This window comes from Coloeus monedula (genome assembly GCF_965178545.1).
Source record: "Coloeus monedula genome assembly, chromosome: 12".
In the NCBI taxonomy this organism is placed as follows: domain Eukaryota; kingdom Metazoa; phylum Chordata; class Aves; order Passeriformes; family Corvidae; genus Coloeus; species Coloeus monedula.
The window spans coordinates 12,857,513-12,875,458 of record NC_138792.1 but is presented as its reverse complement, the minus strand read 5'-3'; the positions used below and the strand labels follow the sequence as shown (position 1 = coordinate 12,875,458).

General features: G+C 44.6%; 2 protein-coding genes across 7 annotated transcripts in view; one reads left to right on the top strand and one right to left on the bottom strand.

The window, feature by feature from the left end:
* PLS3 (plastin 3) overlaps nucleotides 1–8,939 on the top strand; it is a 52,685-nt gene extending 43,746 nt beyond the window's left edge. For all 6 annotated transcript variants that reach the window (XM_082289293.1, XM_082289295.1, XM_082289296.1 and 3 more), the window contains 10 exons: nucleotides 411–576; nucleotides 1,657–1,799; nucleotides 3,162–3,257; nucleotides 3,791–3,986; nucleotides 4,632–4,710; nucleotides 4,869–4,983; nucleotides 5,099–5,232; nucleotides 6,009–6,132; nucleotides 6,725–6,849; nucleotides 7,638–8,939. In XM_082289293.1, coding sequence (XP_082145419.1) covers nucleotides 411–576; nucleotides 1,657–1,799; nucleotides 3,162–3,257; nucleotides 3,791–3,986; nucleotides 4,632–4,710; nucleotides 4,869–4,983; nucleotides 5,099–5,232; nucleotides 6,009–6,132; nucleotides 6,725–6,849; nucleotides 7,638–7,770 — 1,311 coding nt within the window. In that variant the 3' untranslated portion in view covers nucleotides 7,771–8,939. The remainder of the gene's footprint in view (nucleotides 1–410; nucleotides 577–1,656; nucleotides 1,800–3,161; nucleotides 3,258–3,790; nucleotides 3,987–4,631; nucleotides 4,711–4,868; nucleotides 4,984–5,098; nucleotides 5,233–6,008; nucleotides 6,133–6,724; nucleotides 6,850–7,637) is intronic.
* Nucleotides 8,940–11,769: 2,830 nt separating this feature from the next.
* On the bottom strand, nucleotides 11,770–13,056 carry LOC309577254 (uncharacterized protein; the record flags this gene model as incomplete). Its single annotated transcript, XM_082289133.1, has 1 exon — nucleotides 11,770–13,056. The coding sequence occupies one exon, from the start codon at nucleotides 13,054–13,056 to the stop codon at nucleotides 11,770–11,772; it is 1,287 nt and encodes a 428-aa protein (XP_082145259.1).
* Between the last annotated feature and the right edge of the window lie 4,890 nt (nucleotides 13,057–17,946).

The window sequence follows — 17,946 nt, the reverse complement described above, 5'->3', positions numbered from 1 at the left end:
GGTGATAATGTACAGCACTGTCTTTTTTAAACAATGTGGTTATTGATGTTGGCTATGAATAATTTCATACTAGGGCAGGTTGTTTTTGTGAGGATGCCTGTGTGTGTGTATAAATTAGCACTTTTCTAGCCTTATTCTTGTTGATACCACTAGATGCAACTAACTTGGAGGCTGAAATTAAATACCAGAGGGTGAAATTAAACCCTGGTGTCTAGTTCAGTTCTCATTGATTCAGCCTGCTGCCACCACAGCTTCCTTAAAACTTCAGGTGGAGAGTGGCCGGGAGTGTTTCCTCTGAGCTACTGCTGTTGGAGCAAGGACAAGGGGCAAACCTCCACTCTGCTGGTGCTGGATGAAAGAGAAAGCAGCATCTCCCTGGACTGTGTCTGACTGGGCTTTGCTGTTTGCAGGAGAACCTGAACCTTGCCTTGAATTCTGCATCCGCCATCGGCTGTCATGTTGTCAATATTGGTGCAGAGGACTTGAGGGAAGGAAAACCCCACCTGGTCCTTGGACTCCTCTGGCAGATCATTAAGATTGGCTTGTTTGCTGACATCGAGCTCAGCAGAAATGAAGGTAATTTAAATTCTAAGTTGTTACTTCTAAAGCATGAATACAGCATTGCTTGTGCTGTCAGCCCCAGCCCTGCCGTTGCCTTTTCCCTCCCTCCTTTCTGCTGGAAGAAGGATTATGTGCCAAGCTGAATGTTCTCCAACCTGTTTGTAGCTGTGCAGCAGGTTCATGCAGGTGGGTTGTGCCATCCTGGTGATGTGTATCAGCCTTGGAGAACTGGCTGAACACCAGCCTGTAAGTCAAGATGTAGCTTGGCTTGAGCCTGGCAGTGAAGGAGCACATTGCTTGGTGATGCCCTAGGCAGCTCCAGCTGCAGGTACCTCACAGTGTTGGGATGTGGCAAAGCTGCTTGCATCCTTTTAGGATTATGGACAACTGCGTATCTTTCGCAAAAAAATTCTTAAAAGGGGGCTTCAGCTCTGTGGTAACCATTTGGTTCTAAAATCCTCCGTGCTACTGTCAGTGGTGCAGCTTGAGCTCTTGCTTTGTCCTAGGTAGTGAGAGACTGGTGCTGCAGATGTCTCCCTGTGCTCACTTGGTCCTGCATGACAGCCTCCAAAATTTAAACTTTCCAAATTGTCTGAAGAGCCCTGATATACCTGCATGTGCTATCAGAGCATCCATAGGGATGGAGGGGCTTCAGTGTCTTTTATTTAAGCTTCCCCATTGCGAAGTGTTGACGTTGTTTGGCTTAGATTGAAAATTCATGGCAAGAGAAGCACTGGCCAGCAGAAAGGGTGCTTATCTTGGCTCCTCTGGGTTTTTTTAATGGTGCTTATGAAACTGCTTGGAAGCATTTTTCATTGAGATAGAAGTGCATTTGCATTTAGCTTCCTGTCATTAGCTAAAAGACTGCACATAAAGTCCAGAGAATTTTGTTATACAAGAAAATGGAAAATACTTTTTTACACATATTTTTCTAGATCATTTATACTCCTCTCTGTGTAACAGCTAACTCAGGAAAACTCTGCTTTACCCAGAATATTTTGACATAATCAGTAATTAGTATTGTACCCCCCTGAAATCTTGCTGCAGCTCTGACATGCAGGTTTGACTCTTCCCTCACAAGCATTTTTCTTGTAGCACTGGCTGCCTTACTTCGTGATGGTGAAAATCTGGAGGACCTTATGAAACTGTCCCCAGAAGAGCTGCTCCTAAGATGGGCCAACTTCCACCTGGAAAATGCAGGCTGGCACAAAATCAGTAACTTCAGCTCAGATATCAAGGTACCAAAGCTCTCCTGATTTGCAATGCCTGGGAAAAGACTGGGAGCCAGACAGGGATGTGTTTGCATGTGTAAATGAGGCCTTTCATCCTCAGACAGGACCTTTCCTGACCCTAATACACTGAATGGTCTTACCAGGGGGGTTTGCGTGTTATATTTGAGGTCCTGCAGTGCTGTTCTCTCTTGCCATGAGGATGAGCCCAGTGTTGAACTGAGTGTTTCTCTTCCAGTGCTGCTGAGGTGTGTTTTAATCAACTACAAAACTGGTATTACTTACATGTTTTCAAATGTCCTTAATCCATATTTTGATGAAGATAATGGGGGAAAATGCTTCACTGTAGAGTGAGACTTCCACATACTCTTGGCAGGTGATGGCATTTCATCTAAAATGTCATGGGCTGGAGAGAGGAAGGGAAGCAAGACTTCTTATTCTTCACTTGGGTTTAGTAGGAATGGGAGTGGGGACTCTTAAAGCTGCTTTTCAGATGTGAGGGGGGCACTGGTGAGAAATGGACTATGGTGACTCCAGGTCAGTGTGGGGCATCCGGACACTGGTCTCAGCAGTTTTCTGGAGCTTATTCACTTGGCCAGCAGTTTCAAGGAGGAGAAAGATTGAGGTAGAAAAAAAATTGATAATTGAGGTGTATGGGGAGCATAGATCTGACCTGTGTGTGTGCATGTGTGCATAGTCACTCTTATTTCCAACTTCAAAATTACAGTTTTGCTGGTAGCTGTTGGCTTCTCTGGTGCATACCCTAGGCTGCCATGATACGCTGAGGTCCTCCTTAATGCTGAGGACTAAAAGGACATGTAGTTGATAAATAATCACTACAGCTATTGGCTCCTCCTGGTTTGACCATCCCTGGCCTCTCTCCTCTAAGCTGTTCTAGCTAATGCACAGGCACAGAAGAAAACATTCAGCCATCTTATAATCAGCTTTTTGCTTGGAATTTGTCTTCACTGAGCCATTTTCATTATTGCTGTAGCAGTAGGAATGGCTGCCTTGTTTAGAGGTTAGGGCTGCCTTGGGGCATCTGGGGGCCACGAGTGTGAGCAGCATGGGGTCAGTGCCTCCTCCAGCCACTGCAGAGGTGGTTTTGACACCAGAGCATGCAGCAGAGGCAGCTTTCAAACAGTCAAACCACATAATTGTCATCCTAAATATTTCTAACCTATTCCCTTTGTTTCCTTTCCTGCTGCCTGGATTTCTACCTCTCTTTTAAGCTTACAGATTTTGGCAATTCAGTAAAGGTACATAAGCCAATTATGTATGGTGACTTGTTAAAAATGACCTTTAAATGAACTGCTGTGATGTATTCACTGCTGTGCAGGAGAGCTGAATTTCCTTTTTCATTCATTTCAGGATTCCAGAGCCTATTTTCACCTCCTCAATCAAATTGCACCCAAAGGGCAGAAAGAAGGAGAGCCTCAGATTGATATTAACATGTCGGGTTTCAATGTAAGTATTCAGGCTGTCATGTCCTCATCCTGTAGAATCATGAACTACCTGTACCCTATCATCGCCCCATGACATCTGGGTAACCTGGTATCTTAATTTCTAGAGCATGTACAATGTCAGTGGCCATGTGCACACCTCAGGTGTGTGCTCAGTGAGTGCTTGCTGCCAGCCTGGTCACTACCCTCCAATTAACAGAGGTGATTGAGCAATTCTTTGTAGGTGATTGAGCAATTCTTTGTAGGCTTGCTCCATTCAGAAGCATACTGACTTCTTTTGAACCACCAAGTTCCAAAAGCATGAAAATTTGACAGCATGTGAGCTTGGAAAGCACCATGCTAAGAAAAATAGCAAGACAAGCCATGACAGTGGCACAGCAGCAGGAGTTGGTGTGTGTGCCTCATCCCTTTGCTCAGTTAGCAACTGATGCCAGACGTGGACTTGGGACATTGCTCCAGGTAGTGGTGAGGAGCTTCCCATCTGCTTTGTAGCCCAGTCTCTCCCATGACAGCTCTTGTCTGTTACATCCCTGGCAGGAAAAGGATGACTTGCGGAGGGCAGAGTATATGCTGCAGCAGGCAGATCGGCTTGGCTGCCGGCAGTTTGTCACACCGGCTGATGTGGTTAGTGGCAACCCCAAACTGAACCTGGCCTTCGTTGCCAACCTGTTCAACAAGTACCCAGCGCTTACCAAGCCTGAAAACCAGGACATCGACTGGACCCTTTTGGAAGGTGATGGCCATATCAGTCACAAAATTAGCAGGAGGGGACTATCTAAAGTAAACAGTTGTGTTGTAGGAGGCTGTGCCCTACAGAGGTATCTCCATTGAAGTAACACCTATGATTTGAGGCTTCAGTGCTGCAGTGGTTGTTTACTCATTTGGGGCAGATGAGAGGGGCACTAGGCAGCCTGTTCAGCTGCTCTGACCCTGTTGTGGAGCCTGAACCTCTAGGCACACTGACAGCTGCCAGTCACAATGCCAGAGGATTTGGTTTTGCCATTTCCTGTGATGGGCAAGGAAACCTCGGTAATGGTGAGATGTTCATGGGAGTGCTAATTGTTGGCCCAGCTAGGACTGGGGCTGTGTACAGCAGTTAGCTAACACCCATGTGAAAGACCTTTCTGCTCCTTTTTCTTGAAGAAAGTGCAAAAGGCATCCTCTTCTGAGGCCTGAGGAAATCAAAATGATAGCTAAGACTAGATAGCAGGGTCACCCTCTTCCTTTGAAAAAAATTATAGTAGAAAAAATTACTCTTTCTCTGCTTAAAACCTCGTGGTGAGCTCTGCTGCTCAAAGCTTCCTGCCTTGCAAAGTGGAAATCCCTGCTCAGCTTTGAACTTGCAGAATTTGCAATGAACCTGTTTTCTGTCACGTAGGAGAGACACGTGAGGAACGGACCTTCCGCAATTGGATGAATTCTCTTGGTGTGAACCCTCACGTAAATCACCTCTACGGGTAAACTTTAGGCTCTTGGGAGACCCAGCTTTTTTTTTCTTTTTAGGGTTGTTGAAATTGCAACAACCTGTAAGGAATAGTAATTATTCATGATGTGACAAAGTCAGAGTGCACTCAAATCTTGAAACATTAGACTTAATCCATGTTTTCCACTTTAGTGATCTCCAAGATGCACTGGTAATACTACAACTGTATGAAAAGATCAAAGTTCCTGTTGACTGGAATAAGGTTAACAAGCCTCCGTACCCTAAACTTGGAGCAAATATGAAAAAGGTAAAAATGTCAAAAGACTTTAAAAGAAAAGTCATGGACACTAAAAATTCCTATTCGAGGCTTTCAGTCAAGTGAGTGTGAGTGATTTTTCTGTTTGAACTCTTGTCCTGTGTAGCTAGAAAACTGTAACTACGCTGTAGACTTGGGAAAGCATCCAGCTAAATTCTCCCTGGTTGGCATTGGAGGGCAAGATCTGAATGATGGAAACCCGACACTGACACTGGCCTTGGTCTGGCAGTTGATGAGAAGGTAGGGTGCCTCTCAAATATGAATGGAGTACAGAACTGGGGAAGTTTTTTCCATGAGAGCGTTGCTGCACCTGGAACAGGTCACCCAGAAAGATTGTAAACCCTCTGCCCTTCAGGGGGTGTCTGAGACACACCTGGGAAAAACTGTGATAGAGCTGCACATGAGAGGCTGGAGCAGACACCTCTGGACAGCCCGTTGGTGGACCTCTGATCATCCTGTGACAAGGATCACCTCTCTCTCACCTGCTCAAGTCTGGTCCACATGCAGAAACTCTGAGCAGGAATATTACAGAACTTTTATGTTCTAATTTTTAATTGGAAATTGAGAGGGAAACATTCTGGGGCTGCTCTGTGGCCCTCTTTTGCATTGGAATGGGGGAAAGAAGAAAATAAGTCTGGAAAAAAGGTGCATGGTAGCTCCTAATTTGGCATTAGAGGTCTGAATGCCAACTCCTGAGTAAATACACACCTTTTAGGTAATGTGTTACCCCTATGGAGCAAATGCTCAATGGTCAAACAGTTTAACAAGTGTCCTGAGCACAAGCAATTTTGTGAGCTCCTATTAAAGGGCATGAAACGCTAGAAAGACTAAATGCTTTAACAGAAATCACACTTCAGATGGTTCTTTCTTTTTGCTAAAGGAGTTTAAAAATACCCCCAAACCCAGAGCTGAGACTATATAAAGACTTTCCAAGCTGCCATGGTTCATGTTGCATCCTGGCTGCATGGCTTTTCTCTGGCTCTGTGCCTAGTCTTGTTCTCTCTCCTGGTTCTCAGGTACACGCTGAATGTCCTCGAGGACCTGGGTGATGGTCAGAAAGCCAACGATGACATTATAGTCAGCTGGGTAAACCAGACCCTGAAAGAAGCTGGCAAGTCCACCTCCATCCAGAACTTCAAGGTGCAGGTTCCCTTCTTGCATACAAAAGGAGATGAGTGCCCAAAAATTCTTTCCTTGGCTGGAGGAACAGCAGGGACATCTTAGAAAGGAGTTTAAACAGGACAGGATTCAGTCTGTGCTGGGATGTGCTGAGAACAGATTGGCTTCAAGCTAAAGATAGGAGACTGTTTAGGACTGCCCATAGCAGGGAGTAGTGGCAGAGGAGGGGAGGGTGGTCAGGATCTGGGGCAGAGGTGGGAGTTGAGATGCTGGCAAGCAAAGGGGCTGGAGCTGGTGTGCGTTTGGAGGTGAGCACTGTGCCTCAGGCTGTGCTCAGCAGGTCAGACCTGCTGCCTGCACAATGATTACTTCTTTGTATTTTCAGGGCACTGGCAGTAAATTGGAGTAATAGTATTGTATTATCACCAAAGGTGAGGCAGCAGTTTGGTTTTCCCTCTGGTCCACCTGGGAATAGTCACTAACACTGCTGCTTTGAAAAGGCTTATTTAAAATTTCTTTGGTTGCATGTTGCAGAGCAGCTGAATTGAGGTGAGAATTATGCTTTAAGGATTGGACACTCTCATCTTTACTTCTCTGTCCTTGTATTCTCTAGGACAAGACTATCAGCACGAGCTTGGCAGTTGTGGATTTAATCGATGCCATACAGCCTGGATGTATCAACTATGACCTTGTAAAGACTGGTCACCTGTCAGAAGATGACAAGCAAAATAACGCTAAGTAAGTTTGCTCTCTCAAAAGCTGTTTTGGATTGAAAGGGTGCACATTCAATGTGCTGGCCTCAAGCTGCAGGTGTTTTCACCACTGTTTGTTGCTGTGGTTTTCAGTCTCTTATAAGGCACAGTATTTTTTATACAGGCAGCACTTACTGAAATCCAGTTGCTGTCCTTGCCTGTGACGCTGGAGGGAGCAGTAGGCTGAACTGTAGCTTGCTGAGAGAAAAGCAGAACAGCTCTGGCAGTTCTTACCAGTGATACTCCATTTCTCACCTGTTTGTTCAGGAGTTTGAAGTGTTTAGCTGGTGGCTTACAATTTTGAAATTGAACGCTTGTGTGTCTTGTGTTGTTGAATCATCATAGATTGTCAAGTTTAAAGTATGCCTATTAAAACATGCCTTTGAAATGTGTGTTCTGTGACTGTTAGCAGTGGCAGAATGACAGCAAAATTTCTGGCAGATAATAGCCTCACTTTGTTATTCATAAGGAGCAAACAGAAGAGGAAATGTTACATAATTAATCCTTCATTATATATGCTATTAGCCCTAACAAATTTTAATTAAGATTCTTTTTTAACTGTTGGTAAAGTGGACTTGACATTCAAAAGTCAATTTGCACATCAAAAAACACTTTACTGGGTGTAAAACAAATGATGTGGTGTGATTAAACTGTTCCACATCTTGAATCTTAATAAAGAATAGGTGAAATTGTGTTGGATGGGGCAGGATTTGACTTGTCATTTACTGGTAGCAGTCTTGGTGCTGACCACCTCATCTTTCCATGGTGAAACAGGTATGCTGTGTCCATGGCAAGAAGAATTGGTGCCAGAGTTTATGCTCTTCCAGAAGATCTTGTGGAAGTGAAGCCAAAGATGGTCATGACTGTGTTTGCCTGCTTGATGGGCAGAGGAATGAAGCGAGTATAAAAGAGACGATCCATGTAAAGAAAAAAACCCCAAAATGCAACAAAAACCCAACCTGCCACCGTGGGTGCATGAGTAGCAGATCAGCTGTGATCATGTTGAAATGCTGTTGGCCTTGGAACTGTTGAAGTTCGAAGGACTTTGTTTTGCTTTGCAAGACAAATTTATCAAAATTCTCAGGGGGAAGGAGTTTTAACCAACAGACGTGCTCTTTTCCCAAAGGAAAGTTTAACTTATCAAGAGCTCACAGAAATGCATTCATAGCAGACCTGCATCTTGCAGTATTGCTCTGGAGCTGTTTTCACTCCATTATTTCTCAGATAGTTGCTATGTGGTTTTTTACCCCTGAGGGCTATAAGGTGGTTGGTATGAGTTGTAATGGAAACAAATCTAATTTCTATCTGCAGTCCACTTTAATTTCTATCATACAGTCCAAGCATATTCTAGGTTTGACCACATCTTTAATTTTTCAAATAAAGCTACAGTACAAGTTGGGACCTGCAGGCCAGCTCGCAATGCTAAATGAGAAATGTGTGATTAGGAAGATGTACTTTCTTTGGTATTCTTTGTACATGGTGCTTTTTTGTACATCTAACTATTTTGATTACTTTACAAATAAAGCATGGCAAGTTTTTTTTCTCTTGCTGCTTATAAAAAGGGTTTTTTTGGTTTGTTTGTTTTTTAAGGTTATACTACATATGATAATACCACCATCCTTGGACCTCTTGCAGTAACATACGATGATGTTGCTGATGGCACAGTTACACCTGAGAATGGAAGTGAATGCATTTTTGTATGCATCTTGGCTCAGTTCTGTTCACCTAGAAAAAAAATTTTTTCAAAAATCTGCATGAAAACTGTAACTTTTTTATTTAAAATGCTGTTAGATACAAAACCATACTACATTGTGGAGAGGTTTTGTGCAGGGAAGAGGCAAATGGTATAAACAGCAGAGTTCAATAAAGTGAACAGCAAATGTGCTGGAACACAAAATTATTTTTACAGATAAACGGAAACATTGTCACCAAAGAAGGAAGATGCTGTATCCATAGGATTTAATACTCTCTTGCTTTGGCAAGCTGTTTGCTATATTTTGAGATCATATTGCTATTCCAAGCTATTCAAAGTGATGTAATATGGTGGCAAAGCATTAGTTGAAATAAAAACATTTAAATACCTGCTTCTCTCCTTATTTGCACTGACGCAGCATAGCAGCCTGTCTTCAGTTGCAGCTGGTGCTTCTGGGCTGCAGTGCCACACACAATCTTTCTTCATCTTTAATGGCCTGATGTAAATCTGATACCCCCCTTCAGAGCATGTTGAGGGGTTGGTGCTGTTGGGAGCACATTAGAGAAAGGTCCGTTAAAAGCAAAGGCAGGAGACATTTGTTTGAAGCAGCAGCTTCTGTATTGTTGTACCTTGGGGACTTCAGAGATTAACATTTGTATGAGGGCTAATTGAGTGAAAGGGATTTAATTTTTCTATGTGTAGGAGATGAAAAAAGGGAAGGTGAAAAGGAGGAATTTGACAGGGAGCTGAAGAGGGGCTGGTGCACCTGGGAGGAGATGAGCAGGAGCTCTGCCTGCTGCAGGGGTGAGGGCTCATGTGCTGCGGTGGCACTGGCTGGGAGTGCTCCCTGCTCTGAGTATAGAGTATCAGCAAACCCACCCCAGTGATTCCCTGCATGAAGCCTTGTGCAAAGCTGGCTGGAAACTTTCCACTAGTACAATTTTTTTGTAAGAAAAGTATGTTAACAAAGCTTCCCACAGGAAATTTCATGTTTTCACTCAAGATGGAGCGATATACCGTAAGTAGAGTCACAGCCATTCCACTGAAACAGTGGTCTGGTAATTTATGGCACTGGCTGGGGGTGTGATGTAATTAAGATCAAAATTCTTGGACTCTGGAAGTGGCCATGTGCATCTGTCCTGTCTTGACTCTTTTGCCTCCTGGTACCAGGTTAAAGGGGGAGAAATGGCTACTTTGACAATTACAGAATGGGAAAGCATCTCCTCTTTGTGCTGAATGTATTTAAGAAAGAAAAGTTTGAGGTCCAAGCAAAGCACATCTCTCACACTGAAGGTCCAGTGCAGGGCAATCAGGAGAAACCAAGTGCTTTCTCTCCACTAAACACTCTTAACAAGCAGGTTTTCAAATAGTTTGTTTTGTCAAACACACCTAAAATTTCCAACAGATGTTAACTTTAGCACATTTCCTTCTTCCTGCAACTCTTTTTCCTCTTTCATATTAAATTATTTGTTGGTATTTATACTTGGTTTTGCTTCTTCAATTACATGCTTTTTGTTTCCAAGGTTTTTTTAGCAGTGTCAGCTTTGTTCATAGTGAATATTTTTTTAAACAGTTGAACTTGCTGCTGCCTTTGTTGGGTGCATGTTGTCCTTACCCTTAATCTCAATGTCCTCCTTCAAATGACTTTTCAAGCCCAGACTGCCTCCTCAGGGCCTGTTTTTTTCTGGCCTTTTTCTTGTATTCCTTGCATGTTTCATTTTTTGTGGATTAAAAATGTAGCCACATGTTCTCCCTGAGCATACTGTGTATAACTTGTTAAATATTTCTATCACTTTTTATCATAGCACAGAGGATGCAACTTGTGCTCCTGTTACTGTTTAATGAGGTGGTGGTGTAAAAGTGGAAAGAATATTTTCTCAAAGCATTCAGAGAAGACAAGGTGCTTGTCCATATAAATTTTTTGCCAATTTACATTATTCAATGGAAAAAATCTAGTATTTTAGGGACTTAAACAATTGCTGAGGTGGACTTTGCTCGCTTTTTTGCTTTTGCCTTTTTCTATTGCAGCTTGATAGAGAGGAATGCAAAAGCAAGAAACCAACTGGAGTTTTTTTCCACTACTTCTCAAAGTATGTGAAGCTGAGGAGAGTGAGGATGGTGAAACAGCACCAACAATGTAAGCAAAAATTTATTGTATTGACCGTTAAATACTTTGCACAAACCTAATCATGAATATAATGAGGGTGAAGCACATGTGGTTTTGTTGTGAAGCCCCACTTCATCCCTTCCCTGGTGCAACAACAAAGGTTGGTCCTACTCTGCACTCCATGGCAGGTTTCCCATGTCAAAATGTGCTGGTTTGTGTGTTTTCAGCCCTAAACAAGGGTTTATTTCTCTCTTACCTCTTACCAGCTTGGGATAATTCCTCTAAGGAATTATGTGGTGTGTCTGGCACACATTCTGTTGCTTCCTTCTGCGAGCACTCACTAAACATTGGATAAGGGTTTTTAATATACATGCAGAAGGCTGATCTGTGTCTCCCAGCAGCTGGAGGGAGGCAGATTAGGGGTATGGCACTGGAGTGGTGCTGTGAGAGAGCTCCTTGATGGTGTGCAGGGAGACACAACTCATACAGACCATCCCTGAGAAAAATGACCTCTTTGCAGGGGTGAATGCAGAGCCACATTAGCTGAGGTTCAGTGCTGTGAGGAGCAGCTGAGCAGTAAAATATTTTACATGGTGTTGTTTTTGCCCACACCTCCAACACTGTCTTACACTCTTAACAGCAGAGATCCCTGTGTGCCCGCTGTGGGAAGGTACCATGTGCTCACAGTGATGCTGGTGGACTGGGCCTTTTCTAAGGACTCCAGATGTACTGGAGCATGTGCAATTTATTCCTATTTCAGCAATACCCACAATATGCCCAATATGGGCTGGGCACAGGAAGGCAGCCCCTCCCAGGGAGGTCACACCTGGCTGTGGTCAGTTGACAAATGGGGAGGACAGAGGGGAACGTGCTTCCCGGCCCCACATCACCAGCATAAGCCCCAGCCCTGAACTCGCCAATGTGAGCATTTGCATTGAATTCTGATGTTAGCATTTCAGATTAGAGTATTGCCCGTGAAGGAAATAATTTATTCCTATATAATAAAATCCCTTTTTTTCCATATAAAATCCACCTGTCATGAAAACCATTGTTCATAAACAAATTTTAAGAAAATAAGTAGCCTCCACTTTATAATTGAAACACCATTAAAACATGGCCACCACGGTGCCCCATCCCCTCTCATTGTACCACATGTGGCAGGCAAGTGCCAGCAGGATGAGCTGGCCTGGCAGAGGGGGGGGCCCAGGAGCCACACTGGTACTGGCCATTCTGCACTTGTCTTCACTGGCCAGCTCCAGTGGCACTGTGCAGTCTCCCAGGTCCCCAGGGCGGGGGTCCTCAGGTGCTGTTGTGTTGGGAAGGCCCAGGAAGGTGCAGTCCAGCCCCTCAATGATAGCCCTGCGTGTGGCCATCCAGCGCCAAAACCAGAGCATGCTGCAGTCGCACCTCCAGGGATTGTTGGACAGGAACACATACTTCAGTTTGGTCAGTTTGGCAAACAAGCCCCTGGGCAGGGAGCTGAGGTTGTTTTTGCTCAGGTGAAGGAAGTGCAGCTTGTTTAAGTATAAAAAAGCAGAGTCTGAGATGGAGGAGATCTGGTTGTTGTTCAAGTACAAGTTTCTCAAGTTGAGCAGGTGTCTGAAGGTGCAGTCGACAGCAGTGATTCTGTTGGCTTCAAGGTGCATGGTCTTGAGCTGGATCAACCCATTGAAAAGCTGATTAGGCAAATCAGTGATGAAGTTGTGTCCTAAATTTAACATGCCCAATCTGAGAAGCTTTGTGAAAGCTCCATTTTGAATGATCCATATCCGATTCTTCCTGAGATTCAGATCGTATAGGGTTTCCAGGTCCTTCAGGGAATCTCTGCCGATGGCTTCTATGTGATTGCCCTCCAGGGACAGCCTCGTGAGGCTGGAGAGGTTCCTAAAGGCTTGTGGGACATACCGCATGTTATTGGAGGCTAAATCAAGCCTTTCTAAAGAAGGCAAGTGTGAAAATAAAAGTGGGTGGATTTCAAAGATATTGCAGTGGGACAAATCCAGGCTGATGAGGTTTAATAGTCCTCTGAATGTGTTTGCGTGCAGGTAGGTGAGGTGTGAGTTCCTGCTGAGGTGCAGCTCTTGCAGCCTGCTGAGAGCATGGAAAGTTCCTGGGGTCAGGAAAGTCAGATTGTTCCCGTCTAGCCAGAGGCTGTGAAGGAAAGTCAGGTTTCTGAAGGTGTTGGTGTTGAGAATCCGCAAATAATTGTTGGAGAGGTTTAGAGAGATGGTAGATGTTGCTATTTCTCCAGGTAGGGTTTTCAGTCCAGCTCTGTTGCAGAGGATGGTCTCTTCAGGTGTACATTTGCACATGCTTGGGCATGAACTGGACACATTCAGACTCAGCCCAGCCTTTGCTGCACAAATAAATATAAATATAACAAGAAAGAACATGACCAGCCACACATCAGCCACAGCATCTAATACCTGATGGATAGTAGAGAAGGAGGCAAGAAGAAGAGCATGTACCTTTTGGGCAGGTGAACCGTGGGCATGGCAGGGTCGGTTGGACTGCGCACAATGAAAATAGCTGGTTCTTCCTGCTGCAGCCCCGTGGGGATTAAGTGTTTAGGTACATCAGAGCTGATTAAGTGCTGCCCTGAGAGGCAAGGAGATTTCTCAGCCCAGCATCATGCTCTGATAGTGGTTTTCCCAAATCCTGCCCTTTGCAAACAGCAACAGGTGACAGACTTCCCCTGGCAGTTGTCTAGGAGAAGCTCCTGCTCATGGGTTATCACCATTATCAGAGTCTCTTTGGCAGTTGGCTCAAAATAACTGTTCTGGGAGGAGTTATTGTGCTTTTCTCCAGCTAGAGCTTCAGCAAAGGCAGTGGAAGGTGGCTCTGCCATCCAGGTGTGAGGTGAGGGCTCTCACCCCGGCGTGGTTGCACATACTGACAGATGGTCCGGGCTGAGACTCGGGGAAATGCAGCTGTGACCAAGCCCTGAGCACAGCCTTGGTGATGGCTGTGACTCCTCTGCAGTAAAATGGGATACTGCCAGGAGCTGTGCAAGCCTCATGTTCTTTGACAGCTGGGAAAATGCAGGGGAGTGCTGTGTCCTGGCAGTGCCTCTTCTTGGGATAAGCCCTGAGCCATCTATGAGTGGTGAAAGATGAACCCTGTGGTCGAAACATGGAGCACCCCAAGGGCACACTGTTCTTCCCAGGGCACTCACTGCCTGTCTCCAGAAGGTTGGAAGATGCCACTGAGCAGTTGGAGCTGGGCTTGGGTCATTAAAAATCTCTGTCCTTGCCCCTGCCCTGGTTTTTGTCCTGTATCCACACTGTAAAGGGAAATTGCATTTGGGGGCCTGACTGATGCACTCAACAGCCAGGGATCAGCAATCTCCAGGCTGATCATTCTGCTTATGACGACAGGAAGACTAGACCCAGGGCTTGCAGCTGATGCATCATTAGGGCAGCCAGTGACACAATTGCTGCTCTTGTTTTTTGTCACTCTTTTAATTTGTCTTTTCCACTTCTCTCTGCTGGAGTTCTTGTGCTCTGATGTGCTTGAAGCACCTTTTGTCAGCCCGCTGCCTTCCAGTGCACTTCCTTGCTCTGAATTTCTCGGTCTGTTTCAGCTTTTTTCTTTTTTCATGTTTTACAGATTGGGTTTTCTTTCTCTCCCCTGTTTTGCCAGCTCTGTCCAGACAGTGGCTAAACCCCCAAATGTATAGTATGCCCAACAGGAAGTGTGAACTGGACAAATTTGCAGCTCTGTTTTCTCAGCAGAAGCAGATTAGGTTTCCTGTGCTGTTAAATCACTATGTTGGCTTCAGCTACTTCTGTTTTCTTCGTCATTTTTTCAAGCAACAATCCCCTGAAGGACAGCTTCTCCCTGGAAGCTTGGCCAGGATGATCATGTTGTGTAATGGAGACCATTTTCCAGCTGTAAACAACATAATTTATTTAGTTAGACAGGCTTTGGTGCAGTGTTACTGGACCAAAATCTGGTTTCCACCAAGAGCAGCAGTGATGGCACTGTGCCCAGGAGCTGGTCCTGGGAGCCCTAGAGGAAGGTGGAAATGTGCACTGCTCACTCCATCCAGCTGATCATGTCTGGGGTCAGGCCAAAGGTTTTGGTGGGTGAATCTTTGTTTTCTGTATTCCTGGCTCAGCTGGGACTGTTCCTTCGAGGACATCACCTTGGAGGGGTGTCCTGCTGCTGGAATCTCCATGGCTTCTCTTGCCTCCTGATGCAGCACAGCTAGGAATATCCATCACTCCATAATTTTGTCTGTGCAACCCTGTGAAGGAGACAGGTTTCTGCTGATCTCTGTGCAGGACAAGTGAGCTGCACTGTGTGCTTGGGAATGGTCTTGTCTTTAGCTGAAGTTTGTAGCTCAGGCTGAAGAAGATGAATCTCTTCCTCTGGTGTCCCTTTTATTCTACACAGGCTTTATTTCTGGTTGTAATTCTGGTTGTAATTCCAGCAGTGTTACCATGTTCTAGCTCTTAGTTAAGCCCAGTGCTCTCTGTAACTCTCCTTGATTTCATATTGGAAATTTTCAGACCAAACGCATGCAGCTCTTGGAGCTCATTGCTGCCAGATGTTGCTTAACTGGACTAAAACACTGTGGTGGAACAGGACCATACAGCTGCAGAATGTTTCCTTGCTTTAGAGCCTATAGGGCCAAGGAAACCCATAAGTATCAAAGTGACCAGATTTTTACACTTTGTCACAGGTTTGGCAATTCCAGTTGCTCCCCGTAAAGATTCCACAAAGCATGAATGTGGGGTGGCAGCTGCCTTGCAGCTGCCAGCCTTGTGGCTGGCGGTACTTACTGATGGCAGCCCTGGTTGCAGCTGCCCTTGCAGTGGAAGCAATGCAGTGGTGTGCCAGCACTCAGCACTGTGGAGAGTGAAACCTTTGCTGCAGGCTGAGTGTTGGTCCAAGAGAGTGGCCACAGGAATGTCCTGTGTGTGCTGCAGTGCCCAGTGCTCCTGGCAAGAAGTGCTCAGCATTGCCTGTCCAGCTCCAGCTTCCTGAGCATCTCTACTACCAGTCATTGCCACGCCAAGTGCTGTAGAGACAAGGTAAGGACATGCTGCTTGAGAAGAACTGACATGAGTTTTTTCTCTAGCTACCTTTTTAACAAACTTTCCCTTTATGGTCCTTTCAAATATTAGCATCCCGCTCTTGGGTTCCCTTTTCCAAGCTCAGCTCTTTGTGCTCCACGTGCAGGGATTTTGATTGTCTCACTCCATCTGCTGGGAGGGTTTCTGGAGTGCATCGTGTTTTGGCTGAGGTGGTTCATCCATCCGGCTTTACTGGAAAAGCTGAACCACTGCAGGTCTTCTGTTAAAATGTATTCCACCCATCACATGACCATTGTTGTGGTTTTGTCTTTTTTTCAGTCACTGATTTATCTGACATCTGGGATTTATAGCCTAGCATGTTCCCTTCAGAAATTGTTTGTAGCTGATGACAAGAGCCTTGCCTAATACTGTAGGTTTTGAGGAGATGAATTCTCTTTAGAAGATGGAGGCAGCAGTCAAAACATCTACTTTGGGATGGTCTTGCTGGTCTAATAAGTTAAAAGAGCAAGGTTTTCTTTCTTTAAACTTTTTGTTGGGAAAAGATGGAATGAGCAGAATCACTTAACAGCTTTGTTGGTTAAAAGATTGACTAAATAAGGTAGAATACACAAATGTCAGGAATAATCTGACACCGCCAAAGCTTTATCTAGCTGGTGAACTCTCATGTGTATCTCAGTATTCTTGGAACATAAGAGAAATTTCTAGTAAAAGCACTTAAAAAGTGGGAAAGCTGTTTGCAGTGGTTATAGTTCAAAACAGCAAAGGAAGATTTTTGTTTTTAAAAGATCTCTGGAAAGAGACCCTTTGGGTGCTCTGTAACTCTATAAAACTTTCTACAGAGTCCTAACTCTTCCTAAATATCACCTTGAGACCCTAAAAAGAAATGTGAAGCATTCTCCCACATCCTTTAAATGCCAGGCTATATACAACTATATTAGTACTAATATAGTAGAAGTTAGACAGGAGGGAGCTCTCTCCCACAAGCTATGGGCATCAGTGTCTTGACTTCTGCTGCTCATCACAGCAACTGGTTTGAGAGAAGTGAGTAGGAGAAAATTACCTGTGATGATAAATTATGAAAGCTGACTGTGGGTTCCTGCTGTCATCTCAGTTGCTGAAATGCTGTGCTTTGCCACTGATGCTGCTATGGGCATTTAGGCTCTGTGCCTGTTGTTGGCAAGCCCTGGAGTCTGGTGGTTTATCTGTGTTAGGGGCATGACTGGGAGCTGTGCAGCACTCAGGAATGGAGTTTTGACCAAGTCCTGCTGCCTTCAGCAAGAGCAGGCATGCCCCAAGAACAGGCAGCAGTGCCAGGGTGTGTGTGCACTCCCTGCCTTTAATAGCAATGGGTGCAGCTTGTTTCCAAAATCACTTACATGCTTGTTTTCTTTACTACTTTTAGTAACTTGTAAAATGCTTACAGCCAATAATTTGAACGAACAATGTCATGGATGATAACCTCAGTCTTGGCAGTGCTATTGGCTGGACACAAACATCTCTCATAAAATAAATGCTTTGGATAAGTTTTCTGCATGCTGGAGGTGGAAAGGGCATCCCTCTTCCCTCCTAAACGCCTCTGTCACACTCACTGAACTGCTCCAAAACTGACCTCTTCCAGCATAGAAAGTCCGTTCAATGGGACAAGAGCTCTCTGACCCCATATCTGATGGCCCCTGTCTGGGTAGCCCTTGTGTTCACTGCTGTGCTGCTGTGAAGTGAAAAAGCATCACTTTCCCCAGGCCTACTTAGTGCTTCCATGTGAAATCATGGCTCCAGGAAGGAGAGTTGTCATACATGAAATCCCTATTTGTGCTTGGTCTTTGCATATTAAGTGCTTTAAATAATTAATTTTGAGTTAATTATTTTTAAATTGAATGTTACAATTAACCCATCAGCCCAGGTACAAAAATCCAATTCCATTATCAGTGTTTCTATTTGTTTAAAATTTATTAATAGAGTTGCACCCTTCCCAGTTAAAATTTTCCCAGTTAAAAATCACAAACTTGCCCCTTTTCAAGCTACAAACCACTGGTACACCATAAGAGTTACCTTTCCTGTGTTTACTGTATACTTTTACAAGTGTTCTGAGGTGTGTTGGATGTATTTTAATACTTTTTGTAGGTGTTTCACTTGCATTTTGATTCCAAGGCCAAAACCCCCCCACCCAGTCTTGATAGCCAGCAGCTATTTCTAGCTGCAGAGCCATTACTCTGCAGGCAAGTTCCATGGGCACCTGAATAC